Source organism: Chiloscyllium plagiosum, unplaced genomic scaffold (genome assembly GCF_037043375.1).
Source record: "Chiloscyllium plagiosum isolate Xiang-an unplaced genomic scaffold, Cpla_swu_hap1 HiC_scaffold_10, whole genome shotgun sequence".
Classification (NCBI taxonomy): Eukaryota; Metazoa; Chordata; class Chondrichthyes; order Orectolobiformes; family Hemiscylliidae; genus Chiloscyllium; species Chiloscyllium plagiosum.
Genome location: NW_028270148.1, coordinates 21549290 through 21571622, shown reverse-complemented (window position 1 = coordinate 21571622; position 22333 = coordinate 21549290). Strand labels below are relative to the sequence as shown.

The following is a 22333-nucleotide window of genomic DNA, read 5'->3' as shown; positions in this document are numbered from 1 at the left end:
GTTCAGCAACACCCCTCACGACCTTACCATTAAGTGTATAAGTCATGCCCTGATTTGCCTTTCCAAAATGCAGCATCTCATATTTATCTAAATAAAACTCCATCTGCCACTCTTTGGCCCTTTGGCCCATCTGATCAAGATCTCCTTGTACTCTGAGGTAAGCTTCTTCACTGTCCACTATACCTCCAATTTTGGTGTCATCTGCAAACTTACTAACTATACCTCCTATGTTCATATCCAAATCATTTATATAAATGATGACAAGTAGTGGACCCAGCACCGATCCTTGTGGCACACCACTTGTCAAAGGCCTCCAGTCTGAAAAGCAACCCTTCACCATCATCCGCTGTCTTCTACCTTCGAGCTAGTTCTATATCCAAATGGCTAGTTCTCCTTGTATTCCACGTGATCTAACCTTGCTAACCAGACTACCATGAGGAACCCTGTTGAATGCCTTACTGAAGTCCATATAGATCACATCTACCGCTCTGCCCTCATCATTACTTCTTCAAAAAACTCAATGAAATTAGTTAGACAAGATTTCCCACACACGATGCCATGTTGAATATCCCTAATCAGTCCTTGCTTTTCTGATTACATGTAAATCCTGTCCCTCAGGTTTCCCTCCAAAACTTTGCCCACCACTGATGTCAGGCTCACTGGTCCACATTTTTCTGGCTTTTCCTTACCAACTTTCTTAAATAGTTGCACAATGTTAGCCAACCACCAGTCTTCCGTCACATGACTTGTGGCTATTGATGATACAATATCTCAGCAAGGGGCCCAGCAATCACTTCACTCTCTTCTTAAATCAGAGATTTATTAAATTGTGACAGAACTTCTAATCCTCTGTATTCCAGACTCTTTGAGATAAAGATCAACATTTGATTAGACTCTTACATCACTTTTTTTTCAATCCTCTGACAAGTCCAGGTCTGTTTAAGGAAGCTGATATTGCAAACCATAAGGTAGCGATGGGTAAAAACAAAAGGCACTAGATTTACTTCCTCACCTGAATCATGCTGGGTTGTCGAAACCTGTCCACAGCCACAGGAATTTTTTATCATCATTTTGAATATTAAATGCCGTCAGCAATCAAGAATAAGGAAGGAAAGTAAAGGAAATTAAAGTTCATATAAATTGCAGACCAAATGCTCTGTGTGGACCAAATAAACTCACAAAGCACACCCCTTTAAGAAGCCTACCTATCCCAGAAATTCCAAAGTGCGCATTTTATGTTGATGAAGTGTGTACTGCAATTCATAAGGTATGAATTTTGCCAAAGAAGCAACTTCCAATAAATATTCAAAGCAACTTGAACTGTGGCATCATAATTCTGTCCCCAAAATTTAAGTGTACCAGAGAGTAATTTGGGTGCATGAGCTTGGGGGACCTATTTTTACAATGTTTGCCTGTCAGTAGTGTGTTTCTGCATAGCATGTGACATTTCAGAAAACAGGTGTCACAAGCTTTTTATAATTTGGAGGAGCCGGTGTTGGACTGGGGTGGACAAAATAAAAAATCACACAACACCAGGTTGTTGTCCAATGGTTTTATTTGGAAGCACTAGCTTTCGAAGTGCTGCTTCTTTATCAGGTGGTTGTGGAGCAGGACCATAAGACACAGAATTTATAGTAAAAGGTTACAGTGACATGCTGCTGAAATATATTAAACAAACTTACATTAAGTCTTTCATCTTTTAGAATTGGTTTGCTAGTTTTGGTTCATTAATATGTCAATCCCAGAATTCCTTTTAAGTCACATTCTCAAGATAAATTCAGATTTTCTGACAAAAGGTGACATCTCAGCTTAGGTAATATATTAAAGGTGTGAGGTTGAAGTCTATCTTGAGTCAGACTGATTCTATTTCTAAAGTGGGATTTACAGAATCTTACATGGATTGACTGTAGGTTATGCATTTTTTGGTCAAAATAAAATATAATTCTGCAAATACAGATTCAGCCATAAACTTATATGTGTGTGCATGCTGGAGAGTCAGAGCAAGTGTGTGCATGTGAGTGTGTGGGTGTGAGTGCATGAGAGATTGTGTGTATGTTTGTGTGTAAGCTTGGTAAAGTATGCGTGTGAGTGTGATGGGGTACAAGCCTGTGAGAGGGTGCGTGTGTGGGTGTGAGTGTGGGGTGTGTACATGTGTACGGATGAGAGAGAGAGTTTATGTACAAGAGAGGGTCTGTGTTATTGTGTCAGTATGTAGGAGTGTGTGTATGCACTTTTGTATGTGAGAGAGAGTGTATAGTGCTGTGATGTCATCTGTACTGTGACATGAATCCAAGCTCCCGATTGAGGCCATCCTCATGGGTACCGAACTTGGCTATCAGCCTCTGCTTGGCCACTTTGTGTTGTTGCTTGTCCTGACGTCCAACTTGGAGAATGGTCGCCCGAAGGTCCAAGGCTGAATATCCTGGCCTGCTAAATGTTCCACAACTAGGAGGGAACACTCCTGCCTGGTGATTGTTGTGCAGTGTCCATTCATCTGTTGTTGTAGCGTCTGCTTAGTCTTGCAATGTACCATCCCTCAGGGCATCCTTGCCTGCAGGGTATGAGATAGACAATGTTGGCCGAGTCACATGAGTATCTGTCGCGTATATGGTGGGTGATGTTCCCATGTGTAATGCTGGTATCTGTGTCGACACTCTGACACATCTTGTGGCAGCTGCCGTGACAAGTTTGTACAGTGTTGTGGTTGATATTGTCCTGAAGCCTGAGCTGTTTGCTGTGAACAATGATCTGTTTAAGGTTTGGTGGTTGCTTAAAGGAAACTACCCAGCCTTCAGGAAAACATTGACCACAACACCGTACAATCCTGTCATGGCTGCCGCTGCAAGACATGTTATACTGTCGACATGGATACCACCATTACATGTGGGGACATCACCCACCCTATATGCGGCAGGTACTCATGTGATTTGGCCAACATTGTCTACCTCATATGCTGCAGGCAAGGATGCCCTGAGGCAGACGCTATGACAACGGATGAATGGACACCGCTCAACAATCACTAGGCAGGGGTGTTCCCTCCTAGTCGTGGAACACTTCAGCAGGCCAGGACATTCAGCCTCGGACCTTCGGGTGACCATTCTCCAAGACAGACTTCAGGAAAGTAACAAAGCAAAGTGGCCGAGCAGAGGCTGATAGCCAAGTTCGGTACCCATGAGGATGGCCTCAACTGGGACCTTGGGTTCATGTCACACTACAGGTGACCCCACTGCACCATACACTCTCTCACACACACAAGTGCACGTGCACAAACACACTCCTACATACTCACACATTAACACAGACCCTCTCTCATACACAAACTCTCTCTCATCTGTACACACGTACACACCCCACACTCACACCCACACATATACCCTCTCACAGGCTTATACCCCATCACACTCACACACATACTTTACCAAGCTTACACACTCACATATACACAACCTCTTACACCCACATGCACACACTCACTCTGTCTCTCCAGTACGCACACAAATATAAGTTTATTGTGTGAATCCATATATGCAGAATTATATTTTATTTTGCTCAAAAATTCATAACCTACAGTCAATACATGTAAGATTCTGGAAATCCCGCTTTAGAAATAGAACCAGTCAGACTCAAGATTGGTACAGAGACAGACGTTAACTTCACATATTCATGCATTGTCTGAGCTGAGATGACACCTTGTGTTAGAAAACATGAAGTTATCTTGAAAATGGGACTTAAAAGGAGCTCCTGGATTTACATATTAACGAACCAAAACCAGCAAGACCATTCTGAAAGATGAAAGACTTAATCTAGATTTGTTTAATATATTTCAGCTGCATGACACTGTAACCTTTTGCTATAAATTCTGTGTCTTATGGTCCTGCTCCACAACCACCTGATGAAGAAGCAGCACTTCGAAAGCTAGTGCCTCCAAATAAACCTGTTGGACGATAGCATGGCGATGTGTGATTCTAATCTTATTATATGTTCAGTTTTCCTGCATTCATGCATTTTATATCTAAGAAACAAATGTGTAAGAAATATAAAGACTGTACCCATCTCTGAGTTTAAATCCATCTCTAGTAGTAGATTTGGAAAAGTTGAAATCATGCTAACGTGGCCTTCAAGTCCCAGTGAAGATCACACAACACTCCCAGCCTGTAATAAAGCCCGTTTTCATTCACCTCCTACAATGATCCAGCGTCATCAAATGTTAGCATTACTCACAGTTATTCCTTCAATTACTGAGGTAACCGCACTGTGATCACTTATACAACGATGAGAACCATCTTTCTGTAAGTGTTGACACTGTCCTCATTTGCTTTCTATCAAATTGTACTCATCTCCGTAGACATTCAGTCCTATACAAATAGAGAAAACCTTGTGATGGGTCCAAGTAGTATCCACTGCCAAAAACTAAAAGTACTTCTGACTATTGTAGCAGCAATTGCAGCTCATGTCATCGTGCCAACTTCGAGTGAGGCATACCACTTCTCCCAGGATAAGTGGATGGCAGACTGACAACTCGCATTTAAGCTGCAACTCTCACCCTGTGCTACATGCGGAAAGAAAATTTATTGTGCAATAGAAACATTTCCATTGACAATTTTATTGATGGATTGGACACTTTGATGGCTCATTTACTGGATTAATTGATGCAATAGAGGATTGTGAGTTACCTGACAACTGCTAAATGCAATTGATTGATGTTGAAGGAATTTGCCCAAATAGTAAAGGCAATCTCACACAACAGAAGGCCATAAAGGAAATGAGTGAATTTAAATGCTGGATTTTTTAAAATATTGAATATTGTTTAAAAGAGAGGTGTATGGCAATATTCAATTGTTGTCCTATAATCAAATGACAAAATAATAGCTTTTTGATCTTGGTACTGCTCTGGGTAATAAATGTGTATGTGTTCTTGGTGATGTTTCAGTTTTTAATAATAATCCACCAGGAGCATTTATATTATGGTTTACAATAGCCCTCAAACCTTGGACATCTGAGCCTTCAGGATCAGGTGCTATCACTGAGAGGATGTCCCCCTTTACAACACCATGGTCATTGCCTCTTAAAACAGTTATCACAAAAAATGGGTCACAATGGTTTGTTCAAACAGGCTTATGTTTCACAAATTTGTGTTACACACTGTGCTGCTCATTGCCTTCAGTCACACCTTGTCTTGCTTTATTGAGTGCGGCGGGTAGCTCTTCTGTTTGATCTCGAGTCGGAGAATTGTGTCTGATAAAGCTGGGCTGGCTTCCCTCCAACACCATCTGCCCAATCCCTTTGCCATCTTGTAATCAGCTGCTGCTGTGGAAGTCAGGATAAAGTCCGACGAAAGTACAAAGTTATCCTTTGATAAGAAAACATTTAGATTTACAATGTAGGAAACAAGGCAGTTAAGCTGCACACAGAAATCTTTCATAAACAGAAATGTGACATTGACCAGATAATCTGTAATGGTTGAGGGATAGATATTGGCAGGGGACAGGGAATAGATCAAATTGATTTCTTCATGGGATGTTTTAAAATCCATCTGAATGAGTAGAGCAGCCTCAGTTTAACAACTTATGCAGGTGACGGTGTGGTTTGGTGGCTCAGTGGTTAGCAGTGTTGCCTCAGAGCATCAGGGACCTGGCTTCAGTTCCAACCTTCTGTGATTGTCTGTGTGCAGTTTGCATGTTCTCCTTGTGTTGTGTAGGTTTCTACTGTGTGCTCCAGATTCCTAACATAGTCTGAAGATATGTAGGTTAGGTGGATTGGGCATCCTAATTTGTTCTATAGCGTGGTGGCTTAGCCATGGTAAATGCAGGGTTAAAGGTAGAAGGGGTGAGATGCTCTTTGAAGGGTTGTTGCTGCCTTAATGGGCTAATGGCCTCTTTCTGCACTTAGGCATCATAAAACAGGGCCTCTGACAGTGTAGGGATTATGTTACAGCAATCAGTTTTTCTGGATCTGGTCTTGAACCCAAAACTTTCTACTTTAGAAGTGATTCTGCAGTTTACTGAGCCACAGTTGTCAAAGCAAAGATAACATCGATGAGTGATAAGCTCTAAAACTGATAGGTAGTTCACCAAATGCTGGGATGGGCCCACTTTGATTATTCATCTCACCTCATTAGTTTGATTTGTGTTAGTCATTAATTGGGTAGGATTTGGTCTGAAATTACACCAGAAAGTCTAATCCATCTTAAACTTCCAAAGGAGAAAGTGAGGACTGCAGATGCTGGAGATCAGAGCTGATAATGTGTTGCTGGAAAAGCGCAGCAGGTCAGGCAGCATCCAAGGAGCTCCTTGGATGCTGCCTGACCTGCTGCACTTTTCCAGCAACACATTTTCAGCTCTTAACTTCCAAAGGGCCAGTTTGACTGCAAACCAATATATTATATGCTGTAGTTTTAAAGCTGCTGAAGTTATTGTCTGAGTAATAACGATGTTGCATAAGGTTACTTTCCTTTACATTTTACTCGAAAGATTCAGCCACATTTTACAATAGAATGCATTAAGCAGCAACTCAGAATGTTAGAATCATTCTTGGGAAAGACAGCAGGCTCGATATTATTTTATTCATACTTTTATTGGTTATTCCAATGTTATTATTATTGGCTTAGCCCAACAACATAAACATTTTTAAAAAGCTTATTTAACTGAGGAATTATGTTAGAAGATCAGAAATTAATCCATGTTATCCCAATCTTTTAGTAAAGGCCAAATGTATGATCCTGTGGAGTATAAATCTATTTGCCAGGCACATTTAGTGGGAAATATATTGGTTCCCATTATAACAGAAGCAATTCGATTGTATGGTGAATAATAGCTGATAAATCCAACCCAACTTGAAATTATGAAACAAGTCGAGTTCAATGAATTTATTATTGCTTTTTAAGACATTCAAAGTGAATAATCAATGGCAGGCCCATCAACTTTATGCACCTTGACTTCAGGAAGTATTTTTAATGAGAATGTTCCACTCAAGATTCATGACTAAAATAGGCAGGGGGGGTGGGAACATAAAATAGAAATTCAAAAGAATAATTAATCTGCCATGTATTTCCTATGGATGGTCTGTTCATGTTGGAGCTCCTTTGTGATGGTTAGCTGCTTTACTGGGGTGTCTGTCTGAAGACAGTGCTCAATAAAATTCTAGAGAGGAGGGAAATACTCCGCCCATTTTGGGTGATAATCTACAGAGGATCTCCCAGTAAAATCAGCACTTTTCCCTTCCACTAAGTTATGACAATCTGGGAAAGATTCACAGAAATATTCTTCCATTTCAGACGCAGTGACACTTTGCTGAAGCAACACATCCCAGTGTCTGGCTCACTTTGTCTTTCCATCTTGAAGGCAATTGACAATGGTCCCAGAAGGAAATATTACTCACCGAGTGAGTGGTTAGCATCTGGAATGCACTGCCTGACAATGTGGCAGAGTCAGAGTCAACTGAGGCATTCAAAAGGGAAATGGATCGTTATCTGAAAAGGAAACCTTCGTTGAACTACAGGGAAAAGATGGGTGAATTGAAACTTCAGAAAGTCAGCACAGTCTCAATGGACCTCTCTCAACCCTGGAACCATTTGATGCCTCAGATGTTTCTCCACTTCTCCCTGAGAAGTCACAAAGGTCTCCCTCAGCCACATTTGATACAGCAGAACAATTTAATTTCTGGTAGTTCTAATCTTCCTAACATTCCCTGTTTTCACCAATGTTTGAGGAAATAATCCAGCAATTTGCCAAACGTGATGTCTTGCTCCTAAACTTACTTCATAATCAACATTTGCAGGGTTCCTTTCTTTCCTTTCTTATTACCATGGGCCTCACACATACCAGGTTGGCTGGCTGCTCTTCCTTCCCATCCCAATGGCAGAATTTTTAACCTCTCCTAGGGCTGGGAAAGAGTTACATAGGTGATAAACATAGCACCATTGGCCAGTACTAAATCCCCCTTCTCAATTCCCCTTGCCCGATGCCCTTCTCCCCTTCCGTCTGCTCCTAGACTATTTCCCTGGAGGCCAGTAGCAGGGCAGAGAAACCGACAGGGAGTTCATTTGATTAATTAAAGCCACATTAACACAGGTTGAATGACACTGGCTGGGATTTTCCTGTTGGCCCCCAGGTCTCCTTCCAGGGGACAGATTAGTTATGTGGGTGGCTGATCCAGTTGAAAAGGCCTGTTTTCATTTCAACTTTAAGGAAGATTCCAGAAAGGTCACCTCCGGTTTGAATCCCTCTCTTTCTCACTTATCCCTTGCTTATGGAATAAATAGCTTCTTCTCTGAAAGTGAATCGTGGGGCAGGGATTGGTATGAAGACCCAGGTATTCACAATATATATTCATGATTAAAATTAGGGAACTCAATGACAAAATATACAGATGAGACAAAGCTGGGTGGGAGGGTGAGCTGGGAGGAGGATGGAGAGGTGTTGCAGTGTGATTTGGGCAGACTGAGAGAGTGGGCAAATACATGGCAGATGAGTATAATGAGGATGAATGTGAGGTTATCCCTTTGGTAGCAAAAATAGGAAGGCAGATTATTGTTTGGGAGGCTGTAAATTGAGAGAGAATGTTCAATGCGGCCTTGTGCATCAGTCACAAGTGGAGTGTGCAGGTGCAGCAGGCAGTAATGAAGGCAAACTCTATGTTGGTTTTCAGAGCGAGAGGATTCGAGTACAGGAACAAGGACATCTTGCTGCAGTTATACAGGGCCTTGGTGAGGCCACACCTTGAACATTGGGTGCAGTTTTAATCTCTTTATCTGAGAAGGATGTTCTCACTGTAGAGGGAGCACAGCGAAGGCTTACCAAATTGATTCCTGGGATGGCAGGATAATGTGTAAGGAGAGATTGAGTCAGTTAGGATTATATTCATAGGAGTTGAGAAGAATGAGGTGAGATCTCACAGAAACCTGTAAAATTATAGCAGGGCTAGGAAGTTTACATGCAGGAAGGATTTTCCCAATGATGAGGGAGTCCAGAACCAAGGACCATAGTTTAAGGATAAGAGGTAAACCTCATGGGGATATGGAGGGAGGGCGGGATTAGATTAGATTAGATTAGATTACAGTGTGGAAACAGGCCCTTCGGCCCAACAAGTCCACACCGACCCGCCGAAGCGAAACCCACCCATACCCCTACATTTACCCCTTACCTAACACTACGGACAATTTAGCATGGCCAATTCACCTGACCCTGCACATCTTTGTGACTGTGGGAGGAAACCGGAGCACCCGGAGGAAACCCACGCAGACACGGGGAGAATGTGCAAACTCCACACAGTCAGTCGCCTGAGGCGGGAATTGAACCCGGGTCTCTGGCGCTGTGAGGCAGCAGTGCTAACCACTGTGCCACCGTGCCGCCCATCAAAGGGAATTAGGGAATTGAGTTCGATGGTCAGCCATATTGAATGGTGAAGCCGGCTTGAGGGGGGTCGAATGGCCTACTCCTGCTCCTATCTTCCATGTTTCTATGTTTTAATACAGAATCATGGGCTGATAATCCAGAGACACCAGTTTAGGTTCTATCATGGCTGTAAGGGAGTTTAAACTGGAACAACTAACTCTGGAATGAAAAATAATATCATTATTAGTGACCATACTGTCATTTAAAAACCCTCTGATTCACTCACACAGTCAAAAAGCACAGAAATAGACCCTTTGGTCCAACTCATCTCAGCTGACCAGGCTTCCCAAACTAAACTAGTCCCACTTGTCTGCACTTGGCCTATAGGATACCTTTCCTATCCATGTATTTGTCCAAATATCTCTTAAATTTTGTAACTGTATCTGCACCTACCACTTCCTCTGGCAGTTAATTCCATATACAAACCACCATCTGTGGAAAAAACTCCCGCCCTATCCAGCCTCTCCTTATAACTTAAACCCTCCAGTCCCAGCAACATCCTTCATGTCCATCAAGAGAGGAAATCTGACATCCTTGCTCAGTCTGATTTATACATTAGCCACAAGATATCAGCAACGTGGTTGACTCTTTATTTCCTTGTGAAATGGTCTGGCAATCCACTCAGTTGTATTCAAGAAGGTAGCACACCATCACCTTCTCAACAGCAATAAATGCTGGCCCTCCTGGAACACCCACATCTTGCGAATAAATTCAGAAAATCCTCTCCACAGAATGCCAGTGTTTCAAATATGTTTGAATGGATAATGGAACCCAGATCTTTTTTGCCAGGTCTGTCCTTCCCTGATTTCTCCCTAACTGGAAGTAAACACCATTCTTCCCTCAACCACTGCCAGTTCTTTTCTTGTCACCAGAACATTGTCCTTTGAACATCCTGACAGCACTTCTGCCTTCAGCTTCACCGTGACATTTTTGGGCTCAAGTAATTTCAACAGACAATTCCAATAGATATAGGAGAAAGTGAGGACTGCAGATGCCAGAAATCAAGTCGAAATGCCTGATGATGAGCTTATGCTCGAAACGTCGATTCTCCTGCTCCTTGGATGCTGCCTGACCCGCGGTGCTTTTCCAGTGTCACGCTTTTCAATTCCAACAAATATGCTTCTCCTAGTTCATGCTTACTACTCAGAACAAAGTCACTCATTGCATTTGCTGATGTTCAACTCTAAATGTTATGAAATGTGGTTAAATTATAACGGTTTCATTGATTTACTTATCATTTTTATTGCTCCTCCTTCCCTTTTGATCCTATTCTCATCTATCGCCAACTCACTTCTCACAAGTGGGACTAGCTTAGTTTGGTAAACTTGGTCGACATGAACGAGTTGGACTGAAGGGTCTGTTTCTGTGCTGAATGAATCTATGCCGCAATGTGTGAATAAGAGGGTTTTTTATTGCCCACTCATTTCCCACCATACTCTCCTCTCAAAATCACGAATGTGCCAGTCTGAAATTTCACCGTTGGTTAGCACCAGAGAGAGTCCTACCCCTAAATACACGCTATTGTCTCTAACGACTCACCACTGCAGTGATTGGTTACAACAAAACAATTTGCATGACAACTTCAGAAGATGTTTGGAGTTAATCTTATTCAATTAGAATAAGCTGCTCGCCTTATGCCACTTGTAACTAGATAGCTTGTGACACAGTGGTAAAGCCCCTGCCTCTGAGCCAGGAGGCCTGGGTTCAAGTCCTACCTGCTTCAAAGATGCGTCATAACATCTCTGAAAGCGTTGATTAGAAACTATCTAACATTGGACCGAAGGGTCAGTTTCCATGCTGTATATCTCTATGACTCTATGTCAGCCTGAGGGGGGAAGGCTGGTAGTTACTCCTCTAAAGAAGAATTCTGGGTGATCCAAGATGGAGGATGGGAAAAAATTGTGGCTGTACGAGCTACTCGTTTTTGGAGGTATTTTCAGTGGTGGAGCTGATTTCCATGAATTCTAGGATCTGTACTTACTGTTTTATAATCTGTTGCATTGTTTTCAAATTTTGAGGGAAAAAAAGGTCAAAACAATGGCACTTTAAAAAGGATGAGGAGTGACAATGACAGTGATCACGTGGAAAGTGAAACAAACAGAAACTAACCTGCATAGTTGTCTGACCAGGCAGTGAACCTGTACAGCTGACTGCCTCTGTTGGATTGTTTCAGGTATCTCTGGACATTGGTGTTTGTCTTAAAAAAAATACACGAACAGTGAAATTCACAGCTGATCTTGGAGGAACCTATGTGATGGGGGATGGAGCCCACAGCAGGGAAGCAGCCAAGTGGTTAGTTTTAAAGTGTAACCTTACTTTTGTTTTTGTAAATCTACAATAGTGAGTAGAGTGGGTTCATTTTTGATGATGTGTTTGTATTGAGTTCTGCCTTTTGATTAAACTTTTGAAATATAAAACATAGGTACCATGTTAGCCTGGAGCAATGTTGGATGTAGGTTTGCTCGCTGAGCTTAAAGGTTCATTTCCAGAGTTTTGTCGCCCTATCAGGTAACACCTTCAGTGGGCCTGAAGCAAAGCACTGCTGAAAATTCCTGCTTTCTATTTATATGTTTGGATTTCTTTGGGTTGGTGATTGGAGCAGTGGAACAGTGTTTTAGAGCAGTAAGATTGTGCAATTTTCTGGGTCTGTCAATTGTTAAGGCAAAGATGGCCTTTGATCATAATCACTGATGATTATGTCTGCAGGAAGTGTGTTTGGTTGTCAATCCGACCAAATCGCATGGATTGTTTGAAGAAGCAATTAGAAGCGATGAGGATTTTACAAGAGCAGGAAGGGAGAAGAGCTGCAGATACAGTCAGGTAGATGGGTTACTTCCAGGAAAGGGAGGAGAGGGAGGCAGGTAATGCAGGCGTCTGCTGTGGTTATCCCCATCTCAAACAAATGAACTGTTTTGTAAAATGTAGGGAATGATGGACTCTCAGAGGATCAAACCCAAACAAGCAGACAAAACACATCCCTAGCCATTCTCCCCCTACATCAAAGATATCTCGGAAATGACTGCCAGACTACTCAGACCTCTTGGCATCATGGTAGCCCACAAACCCACCAACACACTAAAACAACAGCAAATGAATTTGAAAGATCCTATACGGACAACAAGCAAAACTAATGTCATTTACAAAATATCGTGCAAGAACTGTAACAAACACTACATTGGACAAACAGGCAGAAAACTAGCCATCAAGATACATGAACACCAACTAGCCCCAAAACGACATGACCCTCTCTTACTAATATCCTTACATACAGATAAGGAAGTACACCACTTTGACTGGGACAACACATCCATCTTATGACAAGCCAAAGAGAGAGACACATGAGAATTCCTAGAAGCATGGCATTCCAACCGGAACTCTATCAACAAATACATCAAGTTAGACTCCATCTACCACCCCCTGAGAAAAAGAACAGGAAATGACATCACCACAGGAAATAATATCACCAACCCAAAGAAACCCAAACATATAAATAGAAAGCAGGAATTATGTACACTGCTTCACCTGAGGCCCACCGAAGATGTTACCTAGTAGGGGGACGAAATGTCTGGAAATGAATCTCCCAGCTCAGCAAGCAAACCTACATCCAGAACCTCAGCCTGAACTACAAATCTTCTCAAAACTTGGTAGTACTGACAGCCAGGTTTCTGGTACTGAGACTAGCCCAAGTGTAACAAGATTCCAGGGGATTGTTTGTGATGGGGGCTCTCTAGTCAGAGGCACAGACAGACATTTCTGCAGACGACAATGAGACATCAGAAAGGTCTGTTGCCTCCCTAGTGCCAGTATCAAGGCTATCACTCAGAGCATGCAGAATATTCTCAAGGAGAATAGGGATCATATGGAAGTTGTTGTACTCATTGGAACTAACAACACAGGAAGAGAAAAGAACGATATTCTGAGGAGATAATATAGGAAGTTTGGCAGGATTTTAAAAAGGAGATCCTCAAGGATAGTGATATCTGGATTACTCCCGGTACCATGAGCTAGTGAGGGGAGGAATAGGAGGATAGATCAGATGAAAGCAAGGCTGAGGGGCTGGTGCAGGAGGGAAGGGTTCACATTTTTGGATCATTGGAATCTCTTCTGGGATTGAAGTGACCTGTATAAAAAGGACAGATTGCACCTGAATTGGAAGGGACTGATATACTGGCAAGGAGATTTGCTAGAGCTACTCAGGAGAATTTAATCTAGTAAGCTGGGGGAGTGAGACCCAGGGGGATGGTGAGGAAAGATCAGTCTGAGACTGATGAAGTTAGGAAAGGAACAAGACTAACAGTCAGGGCAGGCAGGAACAAAGCAGAGAATGAGATAGGACAGATAAAATAAACTACATTTATTTCAAAGCAAGAGGCCTGACAGGTAAGGCAGATGCCCTCGGGGCATGGTTGGGAACATGAGACTGACTACAGAGACATGGCTCATGGATGGACAGGACTGGCAGCGTAATCTTCCATGGTACAGTTTCTACTGGATGGATAGAAAAGGGCAGGGGTGGCTGGGAGTGGCATCTTTAATAAGGGATAACATTATGGCTGGACGTAGGGAGGATATTCCTGGGAATATGTCTAAGGAGATTATTTGGGTGGAACTGAGAAATACGAAAGGGATGATTACCTTATTGGGATTGTACTATAGTGCCCCCCAGTAGTCAGTGAGAAATTGAGAAATAAATTTGTAAGCAGCTTTGTTATCTGTAAGAATAATAGAATAGTTATGGTAGGGGATTTTAATTTTCCAAACATAGACTGGGACTGCCATTGTGTTATGGGCTTGGATGGAGAGGAATTTGTCAAATGTGCACAAGAAAGTTTTCTGATTTAGTCTGTGTATGTACCTACTGGAGAAGGTGCAAAACTTGACCTACTCACAGGAAATAAGGCAGGCAGGTGACTGAGATGTCAGTGGGGGAGCACTTTGGGGCCAGCGAACATAATTCTATTAGTTTTAAAATAGTGATGGAAAAGGATAGACCAGATCTAAATGTTAAAGTTCTAAATTGGAGGAAAGCCAATTTTGACGGTATTAGGCAAGAATTTTCAAAAGTTGATTGGGAGCGGATGTTTGCAGGTAAAGGGATGGCTGGAAAATGGGAAGCCTTCAAAAATGAGATAATGGGAGTCCAGAGACAGTATGTTCCTGTTAGGGTGAAAGGCAAGGCTAGTAGGTGTAGGGAAAGCTGGAGATGACTAAAGAAATTGAGGTTTTGGTTAAGAATAAGAAGGAAGCATATATCAGGTATAGACTGCAGAGAGCAAGTGAATTTCTAGAAGAATATAAGTGCAGTAGGGATATACGTAAGAGGAAAATCAAGATGACAAAAAGAGGACATGAGATAGCTTTGGCAAATGGGATTAAGGAGAATTCAAACCTGGAGTGCAGGTTCATAGTTCCTTGAAAGTGGAGTCACAGGTAGACGGGATAATGAAGAAGGCATTTGGTATGCTTGCCTTTATTGATCAGAGCATTGAGTCTAGCAGTTGGGAAGTTGTGGAGTGCAGGACATTGGTTAGGCCAGTTTTGGAATACTGCAAGCAATTCTGGTTTTCTTGCTGTAGGAAGGATGTTGCGAAACTTGAAAAGGTCCAGAAAAGATTTACAAGGATAGAACATAGAACATAACAGCGCAGTACAAGCCTTTTGGCCCTCGATGTTGCGCTGCCCTGTGAAACCAATCTGAAGCCTATCTATCCTACACTATTCCATTCGCGTCCATATGTTTATCCAATGACCATTTAAATGCACGTAAAGCTGGCGAGTCTACTACTGTTGTAGGCAGTGCGTTCCATGGCCTACTACTCTGAGTAAAGAAACTACCTCTGACATCTGTCCTATATCTATCACCCCTTAATTTGAAGCTATGTCCCCTCATGCTAGCCATCACCATCCAAGGAAAAAGGCTCTCACTGTCCACCCGATCAAACCCTCTGATTATCTTATATGTCTCAATTAAGTCATCTCTCAACTTTCTTCTCTCTAACAAAAACAGCCTCAAGTCCCTCAACCTTTCCTCTAAAGACTTTCCCTCCATATGAGGCAACATCCTAGTAAATCTCCTACGAACCCTTTTCAAAGCTTCCACATCCTTCCTATAATGTGGTGACCAGAACTACACGCACTACTCCAAGTGCGACCGCACCAGAGTTTTGTACAACTGCAGCATGACTTCATGGTTCCGAAACTCAATCCTTCTACTAATAAAAGCTAACACGCCGTATGCCTTCTTAACAACCCTGTCAACCTGGGTAGCAACTTTCAGGGATCTATATACGTGGACTCAGAGATCTCTCTGCTCATCTACACTACCAAGAATCTTACCATTCTCCCAGTACTCTACATTCCTGTTACTCCTTCCAAAGTGAATCACCTCACACCTTTCTGCATTAAAACCATTTGCCACCTCTCAGCCCAGCTCTGCAGCTTATCTATGTCTCTCTGTAACCTACAACATCCTTCGGCACTATCCACAACAGTACTGACCTTAGTGTCGTCTGCAAATTTACTAACCCATCCTTCTACGCCCTCATCCAGTTTGTTTATAAAAATGACAAACAGCAGTGGACCCAACACCGACCCTTGCAGCACACCACTGGTAACTGAGCTCCAGGATGAACATTTCCCATCAGCCATCACTGTCTTCTTTCAGCTAGCCAGGATGTTGCCAGGGTTGGAGGGTTTGAGCTAAAAAGAGAAGTTGAATGGGCTAGGGCTGTAATCGTCTATCTCGCTCTAATGAGAGAGCAACCTATGGTTCTCTGGGAGTATGGTGACTTTCAGCCTTTATTACTGCTGTAAGAACATTTAATTGGAATGGGATTGTCACTGTGCCTGAGGCACATGGTTTCAAACTGAGGGAACAGCAGAGTGCATGCTGTTATGAGATATGCCCCTCAAATATTTTGTTCATTTGGCATTTTAGGTGCCTTGCCCCAGATTTAAATTCTAGAAGAAAGTGAGGACTGCAGATGATTCAAAAAGTGCCTGCTGTCCTTTTCCAGCACCACACTTTATGACCCGGATTGAAATTTTGCCTAGTGATGAAACAACTACAGCTAAACACTACTATCTGCCTGAACAGACTCATAAGCTGCCAAAGTCAAAGTGTCCCCTTTTATTCTTTTAAATTATTGACACACGGCCAATGCATTCAAAATAACCCTGCACCTAAACATCACCCCTTTGCCTTGACATTCAAGTTGCACCAGAGTCCTGAACTTAGACAGGCCATTTCCAGAGCTTAAGTAAGATACAGGGGAAAAGACAGACATGTACCACATGTATTTTTAATGGTTTAATTTCTTGGAAATCTCTGCAAATGGTCAACAGAGCTTTACTTTAGAAATGCCATTTGCAGAAACGTGCTTCGCAGCTTGTTACTTCGTTCATGGCTGCACACTTGCCTGGTTAGTAAGGCTCTCTGCGCCATCCAATGGCAAACACCAGAACTACAATCACCAGCCCTTTGCCAGGTCACTGAGAATGGCTGCATAATGTAAGGATTTTCTGTCTGTTTAGATGTCAGCTCTAACCAGCTGGTTTGTTACACATATGTACTAAAGAGACATGCCACCAAGCATGTAATTCTGCTGAAGCTAAGTTACAAATTGTAAGTATCTGTATTCATTTATCAACCATCCTCATTTGCTTCATCAATGACCTTCCCCCTCCATCATTAGGTCAGTGCTGATTGCATAATGTTCAGCAACATTTATGACACTCAGAACTGAGACAGTTTGTGTCCATATGCAGGCAAGTGATATATTTGCACCACACAGAAAACTAATAATGACCATGGCTAAATTGAGAGAATTTCCCTTTGAAATTCAATGTCATTATCATCGCAAAATGATATTTCACGATCAACATCTTGGGGTTAACTCACATCGTCCGCAATATCTATTGACACAAGTCAGGAGAGTGATTAAATATTCCCCACTTGCCTGAATGAGTGCAGTTCCAAAAACCTTCAGGACCTCAATACCATCCAAGTCAAAGCAGCCCACCTGATTTGCACTCCATCCACCACATTCAACATTCACTCCCTTCTACATGAATGCCCAGTAGCAGCAGTATGTACCATCTACAATACATGCTGCAGAAACTAACCCAGAGTTTTTCACCAGCACCTTCCAAACTCACAATCTCAATCACCTAAAATGGCAAAGGTAACAGAGTCATGGGAACACCAACCCCTGCCAAACCACCCCCCCCCCCCCAAGCCGCATACCATCCAGGCTCGACCACATTGCTGTTTCTTCACTGTCACTGGGTCAAAATCCTGGAACTCCCTCCCAATTGGCACTGTTAGGGTGTAGCTACACCTCAGGGACTGCAGCAGTTCAAAGAGACAGCTCACCAACATCTTCTCAACAGCAATTAGGGATGGGAACTATGTACTGGCCCAGCCAGCAACCATCACATACCATGGACAGAAATAAATACCAATAATGGGATAATTACGTTCAAATAACATTTTAGCACAGTGGAGCATCTCATGGAAATTCACAAAACAAGATCACAACAGTATGCATAAAAAAATGCAGATCAAAAACACAACAAAATCCAAAGTAACTCATTTTATTTTTCAATGTCATAATTCTCATTGTTTTAAAATACATTCCAAACAAAGACTGAAGAATTCCGAATGACATAAGTTAACAAAAATAATGTGGAGACAGCATTCTCCAAAAAACATTTAAGATTTCCCTTCTCTATATTTTATCACTTGCTAGTGAAATAGTACTTAATTCTAACTTTCAAAGTCCAGCACTTTTGGAATGTTGTTAGTGGCTCTTAATAGCAGAAGTATGAAAATAAATTATTTACCCAAATGAACCATGAAACTGTGAAATGTGTCTGCAGTTTATACTATATTACTTAAGTAAAACCATTTTTAAAAGGTGCTCAAGATGTGTAGAGCATCTTCTGATACTTAAAAAACAATTTAAAATGTGCTCTCTCATTTAAGGGGCAATTTAATCTACTTCTCTAGCCCTACTATTCCATCAATGAAATTATGGTGAAGGAAGAATCATTGTGACCTCCATCCTGTTGAGATGAGGTAGTGACAACTGCTCTGCTTGCCTGTTTACAGTTAACAACAAATCTTACTGCGCTGACCTATAATCGTCCTTGTCCTGGGTATGACACGTTGCAGTTCCAGCATTGCAGAGTTTGTGAGGCTGTGCTAATACAGTACACTTCAGGCAATATTCAGCTTTGATGAATTGAGAGAGTGTTTGGGCTGGATTGGTTTCTGCTGAGGTGAAGTGGAGGATTGGTACTGGTCAGCACTGTGGAGGTAGGGAGGGTGTGTGGGGTGAAAGAAGCTGAGGGCTTGAAATGCTAAATGTTATGGTCCCAGAATTACAAAGCCACAAGAGGTTTAGCTCTGAAGCTGAAAATGTGTTGCTGGAAAAGCGCAGCAGGTCAGGCAGCATCGAAGCAGCAGAAGAATCGATGTTTCGGGCGTAAGCCCTTCTTTAGGAATGAGGAAAGTGTGTCCAGCAGGCCTGACCTGCTGCGCTTTTCCAGCAACACATTTTCAGCTCTGATCTCCAGCATCTGCAGTCCTCACTTTCTCCTCGAAGATTTTAGCTCTGAAGCTGTAACATTTAGCTATCATTGGTAATCTGTTGTTTATTTTTGCATTTTCTGTTTTTAAATTGAGGTGTTTTGATGTTTGAATTCACAGTTTTGAACACTTGTCTTTTCCAAACAGAATGTATTCCTTGTCTGTCACAATATTCTGTGTTGTTAATTACTCCTGACAGTAGAGGTCATACTTCAACATTGCTCCTAATTTTGTTCCTGCTAAACATGCTTCAAACTTTGCATCCATCTCTTCACTCTGCTCTTTAGTGAAAAGGGATTTCCAGTCTCCAACCACACCTAGATTAAAAACAAAACAAAGTTGTTAAAACTGGTCTGACCCAATAACGTAGAATCCTGCCACCAGTTGCCTGTCAGTTCAACACACCACCGTGTTACCACGGCAACACTACCATCTCGGGCCTGCTGCAGTGTTCCAGTGAGGCTCGGGGGAAACTGAATAAACAGTGTCTCATTTTCCATTCAGTTACTGTGCAGCCTTCAGGACTCAGTCATTGTAGATCCTGAACGTGTCTTTTACCCACATGTCCTTCCTTCAATGATGTCCTCTATCCAGACCACACCCTGACATGATATGAGCTGCTTTCAGATAATTCTCATTGGAGAAGCCCACACGTAACAAAGGAAGTGTTGCAGCCAGGAGTAAGTTTTATTGCTTTGTGAACACTGACTGTCTCCAAAGATACAGTATGACCTGCTTTGACAATGTACAGATTCTGTGATGCAATGATGAAAGTTTTGGCTGGAGAGTTACTGAGAGGGAGAGAGTACACAAAGGGAAGATCAGTGGCCAACACCATGTTCATGATTGGTATCATTCTTTGCACTTCACGATTCTTCTTACATTTTCACTTGCTCCCCCATCATGACAGGCAATACAGCAAATGTCTAACACACTGTAATGTCGTACATTACAGAGCTCTTGCAAATGTTCTGAAATATTTCCTGTTCCTGCACATTACAACATCATCACCAGTAAATCACATCATGAAAAAGTGCTTACGCCATAGGATTATAAAGTCACCAGTCAGGCCTCAGCTAGAGTTACTGTGTGCACCACACTGCAGAAAATGGATAATGGCCTTTAAAAGGGTATCTAGGTTTACCACATGTCACTTGGGATGGTAGACTTCAGATCTGAGGTAAGGTTGGAAAAGTTAGGAATTTCGTTCTTGCAACAGAGATCAGAGGTGACCTCACCGAGGTTTGGAAAGGGTAATGGAGAAAACATTTCCCTTTAATAAATGAGTCAGCTAGAAATCACAAATTCAAAATCATTGCAGGGAAAAATAAAGAGACAAGGAGAACACATTTCACTCACCAGAACAAATACAGGGAAATGGATCTGGAATGCACTGTTTTAAAAGGTGTTTTCTTTTTAATTGATGTATTCACAGGTTGAGGATATTGCTGGGTAGGTCAGCATTTATTGCCCATACCAGAGGGCAATTAAGAGTCAACCACAATGCTGTGGGTCTGGAGTCACATGTTGGCCACACTAGGTAAGGATGGTAGTTTCCTTCCCTGAAGGACATTTGTGAACCAGATCGGATTTTCCTGACAGTCGATAATGAATTCATTATTTCCAGATTTTTATTGAATTCACATTCCACCCTGTGCCATGGTGGGATTTGAAACTAGGTTCCTAGAATATGACTTGGATCTCTGGATTAACAGTCTAGCAATAATACCACAAGACCATTTCCTCCCCTTGCAAGCTTTTGTTTTAATTTATTCATTCATAGATTTTGGGCACCACTGCTTGGGCCAGCACTAATTGTCCATCCCTAATTGTCCTGGCGAAGGAGGTGGGGATGCAGCTTTGTAAACCATCCATGTGATGTATAGCCATTCAAAGTTTGGGAGAAGATTTGTAGCTCGGGTGCTCGTTGTTGTGGTTCTGTTCGCCAAGCTGGGAATTTGTGTTGCAGACGTTTCGTCCCCTGTCTAGGTGACATCCTCAGTGCTTGGGAGCCTCCTGTGAAGCGCTTCTGTGATCTTTCCTCCGGCATTTGTAGTGGTTTGAATCTGCCGCTTCCGGTTGTCAGTTCCAGCTGACCGCTGCAGTGGTCGGTATATTGGGTCCAGGTCGATGTGCTTATTGATTGAATCAGTGGATGAGTGCTATGCCTCTAGGAATTCCCTGGCTGTTCTCTGTTTGGCTTGTCCGATAATAGTAGTGTTGTCCCAGCCGAACTCATGTTGCTTGTGGAACAACACTACTTTATCGGACAAGCCAAACAGAGAACAGCCAGGGAATTCCTCGAGGCATAGCACTCATCCACTGATTCAATCAACAAGCACATCGACCTGGACCCAATATACCGACCACTGCAGCGGACAGCTGGAACTGACAATGGAAGCGGCAGGTACAAACCACTATAAATGCCGGAGGAAAGATCACAGAAGCGCTTCACAGGAGGCTCCCAAGCACTGAGGATGTCACCTAGACAGGGGACGAAACGTCTGCAACACAAATTCCCAGCTCGGCGATCAGAACCACAACATGTATGGCCATCCACAATAGAAGAATTTCTCGGATTTTCACCCACTGACAGGGAAGGAATGGTGATATAGCTTCAAGTTACAATGGCATGTTGCGTGGAGTGGAAATTGCAGGTGTTCACATGCATTGCTCTGCTTGTCCTTCTAAGTGGCAGAAGACCGACGTTATGAGCTGCTTTTGAAGGAGCCTTGGTGAGTTAATGCAGTTCACCTTGTATATGGTAAACACTGCTGCCACTGTCTGTCAATGGTGAAGACAATCACTACTGAATGGGATGAATGGGCGCTAATTAAGGGAGGTACTTTATCCTGGATGGTATATCTGCTGTGTTGTTGGAGCTTCAACCAACCAGATAAGTGGAAAATATTCCATCACACTCCTCACTTGTACCTTGTAGATCATGGACTGGCTTTGGAGTCAGAAAGTGAGTTACATGCCACAGAAGTCCTAGTAGCTGACTTGCTCTTGTAATCAGACTTTTTATATGGCTGGTTCCGTTCCCCTTCTGGTCAATGTGAACCTCACAGGATATTGACGGGGCGATTCAGTGATGGTGACGCCATTGAATGTCAAGGAATTATTATGAGGTTCCCGCTTGAGAGAGATGAGCATTGCCTGGCAGACGTGAATGTAACTTGCCCCTTGTCATCCCAATCCACAGCATTGTCCAGATCTTGCTGTATATGGATACGGACTGCTTCAGTATCTGAGGAGTTGGTAATTTTGTGTATAATTCAATAAATAATTTGAAAAGGGCATTGGAGAATGAAGGAAGGTGAAGAATTTGAGTTGTGAAATGGCCATA

The 22333-nt window shown here is 42.4% G+C and overlaps 1 protein-coding gene across 1 annotated transcript in view; it reads right to left on the bottom strand.

Annotated features, from left to right (window-relative positions):
* Positions 1-17971: 17971 nt before the first annotated feature.
* LOC122552662 (sulfotransferase 6B1-like) overlaps positions 17972-22333 on the bottom strand; it is a 30817-nt gene continuing 26455 nt past the window's right edge. Inside the window, exon 7 of the mRNA XM_043695483.2 lies at positions 17972-19301. Coding sequence (XP_043551418.2) covers positions 19171-19301 — 131 coding nt within the window. The 3' untranslated portion in view covers positions 17972-19170. The remainder of the gene's footprint in view (positions 19302-22333) is intronic.